The sequence below is a fragment of the Populus euphratica genome, unplaced genomic scaffold (assembly GCF_000495115.2).
Source record: "Populus euphratica unplaced genomic scaffold, PopEup_1.0 scaffold237.1, whole genome shotgun sequence".
NCBI classification, from domain to species: Eukaryota; Viridiplantae; Streptophyta; class Magnoliopsida; order Malpighiales; family Salicaceae; genus Populus; species Populus euphratica.
The window spans coordinates 17,256-37,517 of NW_011500086.1; the positions used below are offsets into that span (position 1 = coordinate 17,256).

The following is a 20,262-nucleotide window of genomic DNA, read 5'->3' on the forward strand; positions in this document are numbered from 1 at the left end:
TTTGATTTTCCTTTCAAGCGCATTAGTTTCTTGGGAGGTTCTAACTCTCGTAACTCGGGAATTATTTATACAGAGATAACCATAATAAAAGATCCTTACCTTGTAAAAAATCAGGGATAAATTCTACCAAAAATACAGATAAACAAAGTCATTTATCAATTCTAAACCAACTTTAAAATGCGATAATGATTGTTTTTTACTTAAAAATATATTGAAATAATATTTTTTAAAAAAATTATTTTGATATTAATACGTTAAAATAATTTGAAAACATAAAAAAATAATTTTATACAAAAAAATTTAAATTTTTTAAAAAACCTGTATTTTCAAATATCTTCTTTGACTGTTCATTACATCTTTTGGATGCTATGCTACAATGCAAAGTATGAAAAGAGACTATAATCTGTTCGCAGCATTAGTGAAAAGTACTTTTGAGATTTCAGGACTCAATTTGAATTATTTCACTCGAGCATGCTTTTTTCACAGACAATATAAAATTCCAGAAAGGCCTCAATTTCTATTCATTGAGAAATGTTTTTCATTTAAATTTCTCATTTCTTTCCAAACAATAAGAAAAAGACTAAACCAGATTATCTATTACATATTTTTCCCACAACTCTATTTAGAACTATAGACAAATGTTACTTTATGATGCAGTAATTACACTAAATGATCATAAAAAACTGGCCAAACCCTATTTCTCTTGGTTATGAAACAATTTAAGGAGAACACTTTTTGCTTCCTTTCACTTATTTTTCACTTATTTTGATTATGAAATTTTATCATTTAAAGCAACAATTTTAGTGTTGCATTTTTTTTTTAATATAGAACTAATAAGCACAAATAATACATTAAAACAAAACAATAATGATATAGTGAAGCTTGTGATAATGAGTAATTTTGGACAATGAGGTATGAGTTTGTCACAACAAGATAATGATTTGCTTTAAATAGATTATATTGATGGCCTAACAGATATATTTATAGACTAGTGAGATAATTTTAGGTCCAAGAGGACATATGATCACACCAGATCAGAATAATAATTCAAAAGGGCCATAATATTTCCTTTAACCATTGGATCACACTAAAATTCTTATAAGATTGTTCGTAGGTCGTATTACTTAGAGTAGCTACTCCGATAGTTAGATCTTTAGATTTTGAAAATCTTACCTAGGGCCCTAATTTTGATAATTTTTGTGGTTATCATTGTTATTTTTGGATTTCATGCTTCTTTCCTTTATAATTTTGGATTTTTATTTTGTTTTCTGGTTGAGGTAGGTTTTTGGCTTATTTAAGGCTTTATAAACCTACAGGAGGATTATTATTTTGGAGAAAGTAAAACCTATGAACTTGGGGTTCACATTTGCAACTCCTTTCGCTCATTAAAATTCTCGTGCTCTTTCTTTTTTTTGTTTTTATATTTAGCTTTTGATTGGTATCAAAGCCCACCAATCCCAAGTTTATTGAGAATTGTGTGCTACAATCTTATTGAAGAGAATTTGTTTCTTGTTGTGTGCACTAACAAACCATGGTCGAAAGAGGTCGTGGAGCAAGGCGTGGCCAATAAAGGGATGAGGAGCCCTCCTTTTGAGAGAGGAATGTCCAGGAGCTTGTCATCAAAGACATACAAAGACAAATCACAAAATTAACCCATTGGTTGGAGGAGAGGTACTAGGATGACCAGAGACAGCGTGATCAATACTAAGAAAGTGATTATGGGTCCCTAGCCAGTACTGATAGGGATGTCAAGTTCATGAGCAATTTCTAAAAGAATTTGTAGAGAAGGATGAGAACTCAATTAAACTTTAATAGTGCTTATCATTCTTAGACAGATGGGTAGAGAAAAGTAGTTAATTGCACTCTCGACAACTTATTGCAAAGCCTGGTTAGAGATAAGCCAAAATAGTGGGATATGACATTACTATAAGCAGAGTTTGCTTATATTAGGTCTCGGAATCAGATTACCTAACTGAGTCATTTTGAGATTGTTTATGGGCAGAATCCTTATAGAGTATTGGAGTTAATTCTCGTATATTGCATCAGATGATTAAGCATCTAAGCTATTGACATGGTAATCCAAGCTATTCATTGAGGTTGAGGGTCCAGCCTTATAGTGTTTTAGAACTGACAAAAAGGGTACACTAATAAGTATGGCTCGTTGGGGCATGAGTTTTGGCTTCTCGTAATAGCGCTTTCAAGGCTATAAAAGAGATTTTATTTTGTATATGTAGGAGTATAATATTTAGATTGTTAGATGTATGTTCATTGTCTTATATGAGGAAGAGATAAGGATGATTTTGGGCTTAGAAAGTGCTAGTAAAACCAGCTTGTTCTGGTTTTTTAAGGAAAACAGAGATCTGCAGTGAAAAAACCCAACCTTTTTTATTTTATTTTATTTTTAAAATGATAAAAAAAGGCATCGTTTTGAACCAAAATCAAATACTTTTATTAAAATGTACCGTTTTATTTAAAAGAAATGACATCATTTTGATAACCCTTAGTTAATTATTAGGATTTGACCAAAAGTCAAATCGGTCTATGATATCTTGATATCTTTTGATTATACTCGTAATTATTTTATAACTTTTAATTTTATACAATTTTATCCTTACCAAACTCAAACATTAACCCCAATGTTTAGTGATGTTTCCTTTTTGTCTTTGGTTTCTAATTTATGCAAGCATCCCTAGTTGATCAATTAACTTTTAATTTTCTTGAATTTGGTCCTTGATTTCACTCATTTCAACTCCTAAAGTCTTGCGTGTTTTACAAATTGATCCTTAATTCTAAATTTTTTTAATTTGGCACTTAATTGACTCCTAAACTTTGATTTTCTAGCAATTTTATCTATAATTTCACCCAATTATATTTGAAAAAAAAATTCAATTATATCTTACCACAAGATTGCTTTGTTTTCTTTACCATGAAACATCTATAACTTTACTTCTTATAAGACACCTACCACTCAATGCATCATGAAATATTTATTCACGAGTACGAGTTAAGTTGATATTATCACAGTTTATAAATATTTAGTCACTATATAAACATTCAAGTAACTCCAAGATAATTTAAGGCATTCAAGTTAGAGCTTCGTACAACCATAAACATTCAAGTTCTAACAAGAACACTCACATGTATATTCTCAGCACTTTCTTTACCCTCTCATATATATATATTTTTACTCATACAACATATAATTATTGACTTAAATATTAAATAATTCATTGTTCTGACATGTTATAAGAAACATCAAGTCTGAAGATAAAATCGAAGTAGTAGCCCATACATTTCAGCTCATAAAAAACCCAATCCAAAGATCTTACAACTTACGCTACCTTCATCCTAAGCAACAATTGGGCAAGGTGATTTCTCAAGCAACCAACATCATCATCAACCCTCTTTCATATACCTGCAGTATATACTCTTCAAATTACAATATATGTAAGATGCTCAAAACCAAAGAATTGAATGGTGCACACAGTCTCCTTCGATGATCTCAAAATTCAGCATTCAAAAATTTGGGTATCACCATCAATACAGTAGAAAATTTGATTCACATTCATTGATATTTATTAGTTTGTGTTGAATCCACAATTATATATATATAGTTATGGGATTTCGTTTCAAGAAGAAAAAGACAATTAATCATAGAATATAAATAGCACAATAAAATACAAAACATTATTCATTACTCAAAGAAACTTCTTATTTGATTATTATGTAAGGAAACAGAGAACGACTGCTCCTCCTATTGAGGTACATGGATCAACGGTATATTACCCTGCATCTCTTTGTCAACGACATATTCAAACTGAAATCTCTAAATTCTAGTGATAAAAAAACTGTTTTATACAATGCGATGCTATGCGAGTCTATTATGCTAGCGCTTCAGCTTCCAAGTGTTCATTTCTATCCTTGAATGAGACTAGGCTCCCCCGATAAACGAAAATTCCTTCGCACGAATGAATATCTTTTATATATCCAAGATCAGTTATTTCTTGGGTAATAATGTCAAATAAGGTTAGTTTCTTACAAGGGCCACATTCAAAGATAAACTTACTATTCTTCCAATGCGCAATTGGTGAAATCCGTCCATATGAACTAGTCCCAACAGTGAATTGTTTTGTCCAACATCCCTCCTTCAATGTCCATATCTCAAGAAAATGCTTGATGTCATGGACAGTAAGCAAAGCAAGGGAGTCATGGTATACTGAAAGAACAGTTTCCCTGGCTGGCTTGTCATAGTCTGGTAGCTGCATATCTTGGATCAAATCAGTAGCCATATCAAAAGAAATAATGGCTTCTTCATAAGTTTTCCCACCAGAACAATCTGATCCCAACCAGTAAAAAACTCCATTCAAACAAACGTAACATTTATTGTTGCTCAATAACTTGTAATTTTGTGGCAAATCTCCCCAGTATCTCCAAGAATCAGTACTTAATGATGTAAGGATTACGGACACCACCTATCTCCACATTGGTATGATATTGTCCACTTTGGGCCTAAGCCCTCATGAATTTGCTCTTGGGTTATACCCAAAAGGCCTCATACCAATGGAGATATTTGTTCATCCTTATATATCCTTGATCCTCCCCATTTCTAACCAATGTGGGACTTTGGTCGCATACCCAACAATCCTTCCCTCGAACAAAGGACCACCGAGCCTCTCCTCAAACGATTATTTATCTATCCACTCTCTGCCAACCAGGATTTTTCATCCTTTACTTCTCTCTACTTCATCGTGTTGGGGTCAAGACACGTCCATGAAGCATCCGGAGAACACTACCTGACTTTAGAGTTTTTTTTTTTTTTTTCTAGATCAACTCCTCTTCACCGTGTTGAGATCAGGACACGTCCATGAAGCATCCGGAGCACACCGCCTATCCAATAGAGCTAATCCATGGATCACATCGTGATTTTAATTAGGGCCCACCACCTTTTGTTCGGCATTCCGAGGATTCATCCATCATGACTAACTCGGGGGCATGGCTCTGATACCACTTGTAAGGATTACGGACACCACCTATCTCCACATTGGTATGATATTGTCCACTTTGGGCCTAAGCCCTCATGGATTTGCTCTTGGGTTATACCCAAAAGGCCTCATACCAATGGAGATATTTGTCCATCCTTATATACCCTTGATCCTCCCCATTTCTAACCAATGTGGGACTTTGATCGCATACCCAACAATCCTTCCCTCGAACAAAGGACCACCGAGCCTCTCCTCAAACGATCATTTATCCATCCACTCTCTGCCAACCAGGATTTTTCATCCTCTACTTCTCTCTACTTCATCGTGTTGGGGTCAGGACACGTCCATGAAGCATCCGGAGAGCACTACTTGACTTGAGAGTTTTTTTCCTTGACACCAGCATAAAAGCTAAGGGATGGGAGATTGGGTTTCCTTATTAGTGGAGGTAAGGTTTTCAGTTCATTGGTTGCAGGGTTCCATAGAGCACGATGATCCCTATAAGAATAACGGTCCAGGTAGAATATCCCATTGCAAGGACCACAGATAAAGGAATTATATATGGGCCTATCACGCAGTTCTTCGTATGATAAAATTGTAGATGTTTCATCTACCAAGAATTCATACAACCCAAGTTCTCCTAATTTCGTTACGAAATACTGAGCAAGGAAAGTATCACTATCGTCATAGTTGTCATGGTAATTATTAAGATGCTTGGATATGAAAGCTTGGCTTGTAATGATCGCATACCATGACTTGCAAACGCACTTGAATTGCAGTAGAGCTTTCACCGGCAGCCATGATAGAATCTCAGTTATCAAATCTTCAGGTAATGGATCTTCGATTGCCTTTCCTTTCAACATCTCTCCCTTTTGGCTTCTGCAACCTTACATATATATATAAAAGTCAGAGATAAAATCATTGTCACCTTGCTTTTAAAATATAACTGAAAACCCTTTTGCTAACGTATTTAAGGAAAGTGTCACCCCACACAATCAATTATAATCTTCACAATTATGTCCTAGAAGTACGAAGAAGAAGAGAACGGAACGACAAAGGTACGTAATATTGTAATAACAATAAAAAAAAAGAAAGAATAAAATTGAAGTTGAAACGTGAAAAATTAATGTGTAAGGTTAAAGAAAGCAAACCTCAGACAGATTTAAGGTTGAAGGAAGCAAACCTCCGAGTTTGATAGTTAAAACAAGGCTCCCATGCCGAATACCCTAATATATAGCTTATTTTGATATTGGCAAAAGTCCTGACCCTAAAAAGTTTGTCTCAATGTCTCTCAGTTTTGGACTTTTAGTAGTAAGCCCATAAAACCATTACAGTTTAAATGAAAAATTGATGGGATGATTCTAGGGAGGCTTTCCCTCACCCGTTGGGCTCCTACCATATATATATATATTCAATCTTGTAAGATCGATGATTTTGATTCACATTAAGAAAAAAGATAATAAATAAAAATCTCAAAAGAGAGATTTGAATTAATAGGACTATTTCTTATCTTTGATCTTGTCCAATGGCTGTTTGTAATATATTGAATAATTTGTTAAAATTTGTTGAGGCTTTCACCAAACGAATAAGAAAAGGTAATTTTTCTACATGTTACCGAAAACAAGATAGGAGCCCAATGGGCCAGATTTAGCCTCTCTACAATGATTCCATCAATTTTCCATGGTTAGGGTTGCGACTTTTGCCACGTCAAAAATAAAAATAAATAAATAAATAAAAATTAATAGGGTATTCGGCATGGGAGCCTTGTTTTAACAATCAGACTCGGAGGTTTCTTTTCTTCAACTTTAAGTCTTTCGGAGGTTCGCTTTCTTGAAAATTAAACCTTAATTTTTGAGGATTCAACTTCGATTCTATCCATTTTTTTTTGGTTGTTAACTATGTTTTTTTTTTTTGTTTTGTTTGTCTTCTCACATCTGGGACATAATTGTGAAGGTTATAATTGATGATGTTGTGTATAGGAATAAGATTTCCTTAAAAACGTCAGAAAAAGGGTTTTAAGTCATATCTCAAAAGCAAGGTGCCCATAATTTTATCTCTGACTTTTTATATATATATTTTTAAGGGTTGGAGAAGCCATGGAGAAGGAGAGATGTTGAAAATCAAGGAAGATCCTTTACCTGAAGATTTGCTAAGTGAGATTCTATCATGGCTGCCGGTGAGAACTCTTTTGGAATTCAAGTGCGTTTGCATGGTATTCGATCATTACAAGCCAAGCTTTCATATCCAAGCATCTTAATAATGATTATGACAACAATAACGACAGGGATAGTTTCGTTGTCCAATATAAGGTAACGTATGCTTGCCAAAAAGTTGCGTTGTATGAGTGCTTGGTAGACGAAAGATCAGCAGTTTTATCATTCAAAGAACTACGTGATAGGCGCATATATAATTCCTTTATCTGTGGACCTTGCAATGGGATATTTTTCCTGGAACGCTATGCCTATAGGGATTATCGTGTTCTATGGAACCCTGCAACCAAGGAACTTAAAACCTTACCTCCACTAATAAGGAAACCCAACCTCCCATCCCATAATTTTTATGCTAGTGTCGATGATGTTTTTGGTTTTGGATTTGATAGAGTAACTAAAGATTACAAGGTGATTGTTATTAAAGGTTGGAGTAAATCAAATTACAAAATTCGTATACTTTATCAGTCTTCGTGTACTCATTAAGTGCTGATTATTGGAGATATTGGGGAGATTTGACACAAAAATACAAGATATTGAGCAACAATAACTGCTACATTTGTTTGAATGGAGTTTCTTACTGGTTGGAATCAGATTATGATCGTGGGAAAATTTATCACGAAGCCATCATTTCTTTTGATATGGCTACTGATTTGATCCAAGATGTAGAGCTACCAAACTATGATAAGTCCGCTAGGAAAACTGCTCTTGCTGTATACAATGACTCCCTTGCATTGCTTGCTAATCATCATACGCATTGCTTGCTAATCATCATACCAAGCATTTTATTGAGATATGGACGCTGAATGAGGGGTGTTGGACAAAAAGATTCACTGTTGGGACTAGTTCATAAGGACCGGTATCAGCAATTGCGCACTGGAAGAATGATAAGTTTATTTTTGAATGCGGCCCTTGGAAGGAGCTAACCTTGTTTGACCCTATTACCAAAGAAATAACTGAGCTTGGATATGCACGAAGTATATTGGTTCGTGCCAAGGAATTTTCGTTTACCGGGAGAGCGTAGTCTCATTCAAGGATAGAAATGGGTCACAGGAACAGAGGGAAGCTAAAGCACTAGCATAAAGCTGAAGAAAGCATCTACTGGTATGAAATAGTTCAGAGTTTCTCAAGTTTAAATGTCATTGACATAGAGATTGAGAGTATTTTTCCCCGTATATGTTCCTATTGTTTTGTTCTTTTTCATAGAATACGATTATTTCTTTCAATTTAAGGTTTGAAAAATAATTTAATTAAAAAACTGTTTTCAAAAATAAAAGAACGGTTGTAAATAGAATTTCTCTGAATAGATAGTAGGTATTGAGGGAATAAAAGGTCGATTAAGAATTTAAAAAATATTAATATTATCTAATATTAAAGTTGTTCCGGGGCACCACTTAATTTCTTTGAGTTAGGCACAACTTCTTTTGACCCAGGGCACTACATGTTCTGTGTCCAGTCCTTGTGTTTTAATCCCATCTCCCTCCTTTTGATTCCATTACTCAACAATTCCAAAATGCAAAATACAATTCATGTCGGGATTAAATATTAATTAAAATTATCTTAACATTAAATTAAATATTATGATTGTGAAATGTAATATTATTATCATATTGAAACATGTAAAATTATATTATTTCATCAAAATATTTTACTACAATTATTTATTTTAATTATGTGTATTAATTTTCGAAGTTGTTCTAATAATGGTCAAAGCAATCTCAAAAACAAGAAGCCAACAAACATAAATCATGTAGTCATGTTCTATCAAGGATGGGCGTTATTTTATCGATCAAGTGAGGAAATGCTACGAGATTCCGTCGTCGATGATTTGGTTTTATTTTTGTTGACATTAAAATATTAATAGTATTATTTATTTATTGTTATTAATATTGTTGTATTATTATTATTATTATTTATAAAATAAGATGACCAAAAAAAATGATGAAAATTAACAACAAAGAAATAAAAGAATAAACTAATAAATCATAATTTGGACAATTGGCAAATTTCGCTAAAAAACGCGAGCTCAAACAGTCGGATGGAAATTCGTCAATTTCCTTTCTTCCTCTTTTTTTTTTTTTTTCACTTCACTATTTTTCTTTTCTCTTTCAAATTCTACCTGATTTTTTTAATTACAAAATAAAATTAAAAAATCAATAACAATTTTATAAATAAATAAAATAAAATAGATGGGCTGGGTCGAGGCGAGATCCTCGGGTTAGGTGATGGGCCAAAACACAGACTTGGGGGTGTAAAATGGTGTCATTTAATCACTATTTAAATTATTTTTTTTAGACTTTCTCTGTTTTTTTTTTTTTGACTTCCACAAGAGTGAGTGTAAATGTGGATGAGATCTTCGCAAGAGGGATCTTGGATCTTCTGCAGATGCGACGCTCTTCCTATGGTATCCAAAATTCATGGGAGACTTAGCTCTTGGAAAGGCAAGCTATTGTCCATGGTTCAGAGAGCTGTTTTAATTAAAAATGTGTTAATTGCCATTCCTCTCTCTTTTCTCTCTTCAAACCAAGTGTTCGAACAAAAAATAAAGATGAACGCATAAAAAGTTGTTTACGAATTTCTGATATATTATATAATAGAGTAATTTAATTATTTTATTTAATTAAAAAAAATTATTGGCTAATTTAATTATTTTATTTAATTAAAAAATTCTACATTGACTCCCTTTTCCTTGCGTTAAATTTATTCAAATCCCTCGGGAATTTGTTTCGACCTTCCATGTAAGTTAGTTATTTTAGTATGGCCATATTATTTTTATCTAACTAAAATTACCATGGAGTCTTTGGTTCCTAGTTGGAAAATGAGCTCTTAGCTAACTAAAATTACTGGGTAAAAGATGATAATAATATTAATTAATTATTTCATACTTCAGAACTGACAAGTTACAACCTTTGAAATCAGCTTACTTATCATGACATGACATTACTGTGGAAACCTTAATAAACACATCACATCGATTTATTTAGGAAGTAAAACGACTTATTAAGGCTCTAAAATAAAAGCAAATAACTATAAAACGCATCGGTTTATCATTGACTTAGATTTCACATGTCCAATAGACCGTCACTGTAACGTAATTCCCATCTTCTCCTTGAATTTGCTTGAAGGATGTACCGGACATTTGAGCTGGGAACTCTACAGCGCCTTTTGCAATCTCATCGTCACCAGAAAATGTATCGTGATCATACAAACTTGCTTTAACTATTAGAGAACCGTTCAGTGGCACCGCAACAACAGGTCTTAACAATGGAATGGTCTGCCAACGCCTTACATCAACGTAGTCATCAGATGATCTGTTGAACAGCAAACATGTCGTTTTAGGATCCACCCAATTGTCATAATGGGCATAAACTTGTCCATAAACATTGACTGTACTTTCCCCTCCTTCTTCTATAGTAACGGTTATTCTCGCTGCCACAGCATTTCTCAGCACTGCATAATTGACTGTCACAGAACCTCTATTGCCAACTAATTCTTGAAATATGGGTTTGTCATAAACATTGCCGATCTCGGAAGCATCCCATGAGATGTCTTTATTGATAATTTCATCGTCCCCAGACCATGTGTCTTTATCAGTGAGAAGCAATTTGATGGTAAAGTTCCCGACGGCAAGGATGGATTGAGATGGTCCAGTTAGCGAAGCATTTTCACTTGGCTTGATGGATTCTGGGTTGCTGCTTGTGCGGTTGTAGATGTACTCTATATTCAGTCCATCGTAGACTGTGATTGTGCCATATAGTTGCCCGGGATCCTCTCCATCTATGTTATCAATGCGCACCGAGAACACTTCCACAAGTGGTAGCCCCAAAAAGCATTGTCCTTCATCAAAGGTCATGCTTGGGAACCTTTTTGGTCCACTGTGCCTGAAGCAAAGTCCCAACAAGATGCCAAGTATTGCTGCAGCTTGGGAAATAGTTCTTATTTCCCTGTTATCTGGTGGAAGCCGCACGACATTTCTTCGAAGTTGAAACGATTCACCTGGGTAAGCATCAGCACGCAACAAAGCTGCAGAGAAAGCGTCCCAAGCACGAACTAAGGTAGTAATCCAAGGTTGGATCTGGCCTTCTCGGTTACGATTGTCATAATTATTGTAATCATCAGAGCTAGTACCATGCGAATTGTCGAAATTGGTAGCCATATAGTTGGATATAGGAATTAGTCTGGTTGATTCGCAGATCATCATAATCACCCCAATCAGATAACGTGCCCTAATATTCCAGGTTGTCGATGTAGCAAGCTGATTTATACCGTACCCTAGGTTGTAGAAGCCAACTCTTACTTCCTCCATAGTCAGGCCAGCAACATTGAGTAACCTATTGTAGCTACCATTGAAGCCTAGGAATTCGGTTCCCTGTTCTCGAATTAGATGCTCACCGGTTTCGTTGTTGAACTCCAACCACTGCCCGTTTTCCATCTGGTAGCCAATCAAGTACAGGTTATCCATTCGCAACCTGAACCTCACAGAGTGATCGTTGGTTCGTATTACCAAATCGAAGAATCGAGTGGGTGGCTCCTCTTGAACAGCAAGTGCAGGACGGTTGTGGGAAAATCTCACTCCCAATCGATCACGCAGTTTCTCAATGAAATCTCGATAACCTCCCCTGGTGCTGGTTTGAACATTGATCTCCATCTCAAACTCCACCGGCATTGTCTTTGATCAAATTGCTTGTGCAATGATATAAAGTTCAATCAGTTGCAATTTACAGCCAAGACAAAAGAAGTCAATGATAGTTCTAACCCAGATGTAACAATTAAAAGAACTGGAGAGAGCAGGACATCACAAGGTACGTAATAAACTTCACATTGTCGAACTCGGAACCATAAAAACAAATTAACAATACAACGTAGGTGTTACAAGAATATTACACTGAAAAGTACCTTGGATAAATCGCTTTTCGATTTGCTTAGTCGAATCCGTTGGGTGCTGAATCTCCTCAAGCTATGCAGTTTCTGTAATGGTATTGGAACGTATATATAGACTGAAAAACTAGGAATAGAAAGCGTGTGGAGTAATTTCTCATACAATGATTTATTCTTCTCATTCACATGCAGAAACAGTGTCTTTTGGACCACATACATCTAGAATAATGATAAATACAAGCGTGATTTGGAAAATAGTGCCAATTATCAATATCAAAAAATATATTCTGATAGAAAAACTCACAAGTACTATGTGCGAGCAGGGAATATATTCCATTCAATGGATATACTTCACTGTATTGGGTCAATAAACATACGTTCGTGTCCTTATTGGATTGCATTATTGCACGTTTTTCTTTCAGTATGATAGATTTTTCTACCATTATCAAGAAAATATATTGAAATAGAAAACTTCACAGCTACTATATGCGAATTATATGGAGTACTAAATTTCTAAAGCCTATATTCCACCTTTGAAGAAATCTTTTTTCTTTCGAAAACACCTTCCAAAACACTCTCACTTCCCTCACGAGTCGAGGTTTGATCATATGGAATATTTTTCGTTCATCAATTTATATGAAAAATACATGATGAGTTAGGTTTTTTGTTTTTTTTTAAAAAAAAACTCTAACTCTTTAAGGGTGTATAATCCATATTATAGGAAATTACATAATATAGAATATGTATATAATTAGAAACGGTTGAAAGACTTGTTATTGTTTTGTAATCTTTATATTAACTATTATATACTAATTAACTTATATAAATAAAAAAGATTAGCTAACTAGTTTGGTTAAACCTTTTATGATGCTCAACTTAGTAGCAGAGCTCTAAATACATTAATTTTTTTTTCTTTCTCTCCAATGGAGTCCACTCTTATTAGTCCCTATGTCATCAACCACCTGCAATCGTTTTCTTCTCCACCACCGGTGCAGATCTTTGCTTCTTCCTCTGTTTTGGACTCATCCATTGCTATTGTTGTGACTACTATTGCCTTTGGAGGCTTCTATTGTGACAATTGTTCCTCTTTCCAACACTTAACACATTAATCTTAAAACACCAATTATTTTTATTGGAATATATAGATGAAGCCGTATCTTTAGGGACAAGGGGTTTTTCATTTTGTTAATGGCGCTTTGTTGTGTCCTTCTCCTCACATGGCCATTATCAATGGCTCCTCCTCACATGGCCATTATCAATGGCTCTTATCTTGAGGTTAATCCCTATTTTCTTCATTAGAAACAACAAGATCAACTTATTCTGATTGCTCTCCTTTCTCCTCTTTCAATAAATGTATAATATCTTGTTGTTGATTGTCAAACCTTGCATTGTGTTTAGCGTACTTTAAGCAAACACTTGCTTTTCCATCCACTTCTCATATTATGCAACTTCATGTCTCCTTTCAAGATTTTCATCAAAGTGATGATTCAGTCACCATATATATATAATGAGTAAAGACATTATTTAATGAATTAGTAGTAGCTAGTCGACCGATTTTGCTTATAGATTTTAATAGATATGTGTTTCGTAGACTTCAATAAGAGTTTAGGGATTTGGTGACTAGCCTTTCGACAAGGGCATATCCTATTTCATATACAGACCTTCAAAGTCATTTTCTTACTTATGAGTTTCTTCAGAAGAGCTCTTTTCAATCCATGGGTGTTGCTGCCATTGCTTCTTTGTTGTCTATGCTAGCTTAACCACTATCAGCTCTTATTGCACAATGCCAACCCCTTAGTTCTTTTAACAATAAGAATAATAACAACCGTGGGTAAGGGGTGTTTTCATGGTGGCTGGCGGCACAACAACAATAGTCACAATAGCCACTCATATGTTAAATAGTTCTTTTAATAATGACTAGAGGCAAGGTAATTGGAAACATAACAAAAGGAGTAATGACATCCAACGATGGTCCAATACACACCTTTTAGGGTAGAATGTCAAGTGTTAGCTTTGCTATTACTTTGGTCATTCTATGCCTTAATGCTTTTAACTTCACATTTGTGAACAATAGCCTAAAGCCAATCTTGCACTCAGCAATGCCTCCTCGATGAACTTTGTGGATTGGTTTCTGAATACCAATCCGAATCAATATGTTACTCTTAATCTTGCAATTTTAATCGAGTCTAAACCCTATCTTACAATGATCACTTGTATTTTGGTGATGGTAAGAGCCTTTCCATATCTAATATTGGACATACTACATTACATACACTAAAATATAGTTTTACCTTATCTAATGTAGTTCATTATTAAGCCATTACTTTCTATTCATAATTTTTATCTTGATAATAATATCTATTTTAAATTTCACAAGTTTGTATTTTATGTCAAGGATCTCAACACCAAGGTATTCCTCATTTATAGTTAGAATAACAATGGTTTCTATGTTCTATTTAAGTCTTCCTCCATGTCAATTCCTTAAGCTTACTAGTCTCCTCGTGTATTTGCTTTTGTTGATATCTGACATTGTGGATTGGGTCATCCTACTTCCCGTGTTTTCATTTATTTAGTATCAAGTAATAAACTTTCTTGTAACTCTAGATGTTCAACTTTTTAATGTCAAGCATGTCCATTAGGAAAGTCGCTATATTTGTCGTTGTGACCTATGAGTCATAAAATATCTACTCCACTTGATTTAATTTTAAGTGATGTCTAGGGCCCTACTCCTTTTCTTTTTTTTATTCTGATGGGTTTTGTTATTTGTTGATGCGTATAAAAAATATATCTGGTATTATTCTATTATTGCAAAATCTAATGTATTTTCTATTTTCCATCGTTTTCAAATTTTTGTTGAACGAAAATTTTTGTGAAAACATAAATTTATTTAGATTGATTAAGGTGGCAAAAACCATAAGTTAAATACTTTCTTTCAGACTATCAGTATTCATTATCGTTTAATTTTTCCTCACATTCATGAACAAAATGGCATTATTAAACATTATCATCGACATACTATTGAAACTAGTTTTACTTTCATCGAACAATGTAAAGCCCCATTACAATTCTAGAATTATGCGTTTGAATCTTTGGTGTATTTTGTCAATCATATGCCTATTTTTTTCTTTGAAAATAAGTCCTCAATTAAGTTTCTTTTTCACCTTACTCTTGATTATGATTTTCTATGTACATTAGAGTGTCTTTGCTTTCCATACTTGCTTCCATATCATGCTCATAAGTTGGATTTTTGTTTTTCTCCATGTGTGTTCTTAGGTTATAGTTCCTCTCATCTTGATTATCGTTATCTTGATCTCATATCTCAACGCATTTATATTTCTTGTCATGTTTGTTTTTATAAACATGTTTTTCCTTTTGACAAATCTGCACGGCTATCACACCCCCCCAAACATCTCTCCACATCATATTCGTACTACCCATTTGCCTAACTTGCTAAATTCTCCACTTTTCACTCCTTTATGCTTGTAACCTTTCTATCACCTATATTGTGTACCATTTCTGCCACTTTAAGACAAACCAACAGCCTATCCTTATATCATTATACACTTGTTTATTTCATGATCAGTATCCAGATACAAGTTCTCCCACTTTTCTAGGTCCAATACTGTTGGTACTCCTGATTTTGTTATTGGTTCACTTGGGTCTATTATTGTTAGTATAGTCTCTCAATCTAAATCTCCTACTGGGTTGAGTTTGGTTATTGACCTCTCCTACTATCCTTTACGACAATATTGAATTTGGTTGCTGACCTCTCCTACTATCCTTTACAACAATATACAAGTTTGGCCTTACCTCCCTCAAGTTTTGTGGTTTGTCGCCATCCTATGGTTCTTCTTCCACAACTATAAAGACAATAAATTTGATAGCCTATTTGGCTTTTTCTTTCAGCCCTATCTCTAGGTATTCTCTCCTCTTGTTTATGAATCGATTATGGTTTTTTTATGCTAAAAGGGAATTAGGCTTGGCATGAGGCTATGACAAATGAAATTTAAGCACTACGTTTCAACGACACTTGATCTATGATTCCTTTATATCATTCAATAAATATTATTACTAGTTGTTAGATGTATAACATCAAACATTATGCAGATGAAAGCCTTGGGTGCTATAAATCTCGGTTAGTTACTAGAGGCTTTACTCAAAAAGAAGGTGTTGATTTTTCAGAGACTTTTAGTCCTATCATTAAATAAGCCACTATTCGGTTGGTTTTCTCCATTTCTGTTTCATATGGTTGGAAGATTAATGAACTTGATATTCGTAATGCCTTTCTTAAAGAGACCTTTGAAAAAGAGTTATACATGCAGAAACCTCTAGGTTATGTTGATTCTATTCTTTCCTCTTGTTATAACCCAATTTTGGATTCACTAATTTTTTTTTTATCTTATTATTCATGACAAAAAAAATATATAATAAATAAAAAAAAAGAAAAAAAAAAGAAAAAAAAATGAGTTTTAGAACGTTTCGGGTCAAAACCGTCATTTTCTGTCAAAACCGAGTCCATCGGGTCAATACGGGTCCCACCATGTCGACCACAATGAAAAATGAGTTTCGAGCTGTTTCGGGTCAAAACCGTCATTTTCTATCAAAACCGAGTCCATCGGGTTCAAAACCGTTATTTTCTGTCAAAACCGAGTCCATCGGGTCAATACGGGTCCCACCATGTCATTTTCTGTCAAAACCGAGTCCACCAGGTCAATACGGGTTAAACGATGTCGACCGGGATGAAAAATATGTTTCGGGCTGTTTCGGGTCAAAACCGTCATTTTCGGTCAAAACCGAGTCCACCGGGTCAATACGGGTCCCACCATGTCGACCGGGATGAAAAATGAGTTTCGGGCTGTTTCGGGTCAAAACCGTCATTTTCGGTCAAAACCGAGTCCACCGGGTCAATACGGGTCCCACCATGTCGACCGGGATGAAAAATGAGTTTCGGGCTGTTTCGGGTCAAAACCGTCATTTTCGGTCAAAATCGAGTTCACCGGGTTAATACGGGTCCCACCATGTCGACCGCGATAAAAAATGAGTTTCGGACTATTTTGGTCAAAACTAGTATTTTTGGTCAAAAAAAACAACCCAGTCCACCGAGTTGATACCCGTATAAAAAAAAAAATGTAATTTAAAATTGATTTTTTAGCAGTGAAAAACTTTTTATAATACTAATTTGAATTTTTAATTTTTATTCCTATAAATAAATATTATTATTATTATTTAGTATTATTATATATAATAAGACAAATAGTAATCGGTGGAAGTTTGAAAATTTTAACAATCCGTGAATTGTTAACAATTCATCCGTGAATTGTTGTCTGAATTCATTGGCTATAAATAGCCAAATGAATTCAAGACACCAGGAGGAGGAAAAAATAAAAAATTGATTCTCAATTTCAATTCTGAATTTGGAATTACTATTTCGGGTTACTATTTGGTTACTATTTATTTTTCTTATATTTTTTCTGCACCCTAGTAAGATATTAAATTGTTTTTTAATAAATTGAAAAATACCAAAAATATCCCAACCGTTAGAGTTAATAGTATTTAGATCTGAGCCTTTGATTTCATAGGATACAATAGGCTTTACCATACCAGATTTAAAACCCAAATCAATCTCAGCCGCTCAACTAATCTGCCTTTCGATCTGGTTGCGCCACGTCAGCCGGTGTACCGAGTGCTCGGTACATCGCGATACACCAGACCGCAGCCCATTCACTTCTGACCGATTGATCACTTGAAGATCAAACGAATCAAAGCCGCACGATCTGTTCATCCGAGATCCAGCGGTTGACAGCCTTCAGACGCACGAGCGCACCATACACTCGTCCACACCGTAGCAAAACCCAGAGCTTCTCTCTCCTCTCGCCGACGATTCTCTCTCTCTCCGCCGATCTCCCATTTCCGGTCGTCTCAAGCCGTGAAACCGCCACAGAATTGTGCATAATCTCCCCCTGAGCAAAACCCCGGCCGTTTCACACTTTTTCACCGGCTAATTTGGCCGGAAAAAGGCCGCGACCGACATCGACCAATCGACCTTCTAGTCGTCGATTCTCCCTCCTCAGCCATCAACGGCCAACGATACCACCACCATCAGAATCCTCGTCCTCAGAGCTACCAGAATTGACTATCTTTTCGCGTGTGAATAGTAACCGCGCGTGAGACACACGCGCCGCCAGTGGCATTTTCGTAAATTTTTGATAAATCCGAGGGTATTTCAGTCTTTTACCTATACAGGGGTACTCAGGTAATTTTATATGATATTTTATGATATTTTATGATATTTTTATATATAAATACTTGTAAATTTTTGCATGTGAAAAAAACAAAAATAAGTAACGACGCGAGTTCAACACCCATTTTATCATATCACTGTTTATGGGTCAAAAACTCAATTTTCAAGAATTGATATATCTATTTGTGAATGATATCAAAATAATTTTTATTTTATAAAATAAATATTATTTGTCTACACGTCTCTTTTATTTACAGAAAAGGACTGATGTCAAAAAAATTAAATACCAAATATGGATTATGTCCATTATTATTTATTTTGGTAAATCAGACGTAACTCTCCTATTTAGGGATAAACGTCGACATTTTAGACAAAGTCTCCTAATTTTAGGGACTGATGTCATTTTTAACGCGTCTCCTATTTTTAGGGACCGACGTTAATCATGTTAAAAATTTACAAATAAGCTCAAAATATAATAGCATTTGAATCAAAATAAGAAAAACACACAAGTAAAGGTAACCTTTCTCTGAAAGGATGTTTTAAGGGTGGTGTCTACCTTCCCTTAATCATAACTAACCCAGTATCCGAATCTCTGGGACCAGTGTCTAATTTTGGATTTCTAGTTCCCTCAAATTACTAGATGGCGACTCCAAATAAAATCTTTATTTCCCCCCAATCAAATAAAAAATTAAATTCCTTTTGTTTTAAAAAAAAAACAAAAAAAAAAGGGAAGTGGAGCCGTCGCCCGACATCGTGTAGCGACACCTCTTATGTGTGTTAGTTGCATAGTCTTTATATGACTTGAAACAAGCTCATCGAGAATGATACACTCACTTGAGTGATTATATTTTCTTTATTGGATTTTTGACTTCTAAGGTTGACATATCATTACTCATCTTATATATAGGTGTCGATATTTTTTATCTACTGGTTTATGGTGATGATATTTTACTTACTTAAAGCAACTTAGCCTTGCTCTACGGCTTGATATAGTTGTTGAGCTCCGAGTTTAAGCTTTAAGATTTAGGTGTTATTTATTATTATTCAGGGATAGAGGTTCATCCTACTAATATGGGTCTTATGTTATGACAAGATAAGTATGTTTTTAACATCCTCAATAGAGAAGCTATGTCTTCTTGCAAACCTATTTATACTCTTATTTCTACCTCTACGGTTATTGTGGTGCCTAATTGCTTGTTTTTTTTATCCTATATGTTTTGTCAAATTGTTAGTGCTCTTTAATATCTCACTTTTATGAGATCAGATATTTGTTTTGTTATTAATAAGGTCTATCAGTTTATGCATCCTTCTACCGATGGATATTGGGTTACTATTAAATGCATTATATATGCTTTATCTTAAGGATATGATTTCTTTTAGCATACGTATCATTCTTAGCTCCTTCTTTGCTTTACATCGTTTTATAGATGCTAATTGGACTAGTAGTGTTGATGATCGTAAGCCTACAAGTAGATATCTTATTTTCTTTAGTAATACGTCGATTTTTTGAAAATCAAGCAAATAACATGATTGCTCGTATTTCTACCGAGGTTGAGTATAAAATCTTAGCTTATGACACTGCTGAGGTTTTATGGCTTCAATATTTATTATTTGATCTACAAATTATCCCTACTTTTATGCCTACGATTTAGTGTGATAATTTGTTTGCGAATCCTATCTTCCATTCTCGTACTAAACATATTGAGTTTGATTATTATTTTTATTTGACAACGCTGCTAAAAAAGACATTCAGATTTGTTTTATTTTGTCCAATGATTAGTTTACCGATGTTCTTACTAAGCCACTTCCTCCTACTTATTTTACTATTTAGTTCAAGCTTCGGGTTGACCCTCTACCACTAGCTTGAGAAGGCATATTAGAAACTTGAACAATATAGGATATATATAAGTAAAAAAGGTTGATAGACTTACTCTTGTGTTGTAATCTCTACATTAAC

The 20,262-nt window shown here is 34.5% G+C and overlaps 1 protein-coding gene across 4 annotated transcripts; it reads right to left on the minus strand.

Moving 5' to 3' along the window:
* Positions 1 to 10,026: 10,026 nt before the first annotated feature.
* Positions 10,027 to 12,298, minus strand: LOC105108965 (60 kDa jasmonate-induced protein-like). 4 transcript variants are annotated; one of them, XM_011003499.1, is made up of 3 exons: positions 12,083 to 12,298; positions 11,392 to 11,855; positions 10,027 to 11,250 (listed from the first exon to the last, which is right to left on the minus strand). In XM_011003499.1, the coding sequence occupies exons 1-3, from the start codon at positions 12,281 to 12,283 to the stop codon at positions 10,242 to 10,244; spliced, it is 1,674 nt and encodes a 557-aa protein (XP_011001801.1). In that variant the 5' UTR covers positions 12,284 to 12,298; the 3' UTR covers positions 10,027 to 10,241. The 4 variants fall into 4 exon arrangements, with proteins under 4 accessions (XP_011001801.1, XP_011001800.1, XP_011001799.1 ...); XM_011003498.1 differs by having other exon boundaries at positions 10,027 to 11,286; positions 11,329 to 11,855; XM_011003497.1 differs by having other exon boundaries at positions 10,027 to 11,855.
* Positions 12,299 to 20,262: the final 7,964 nt, after the last annotated feature.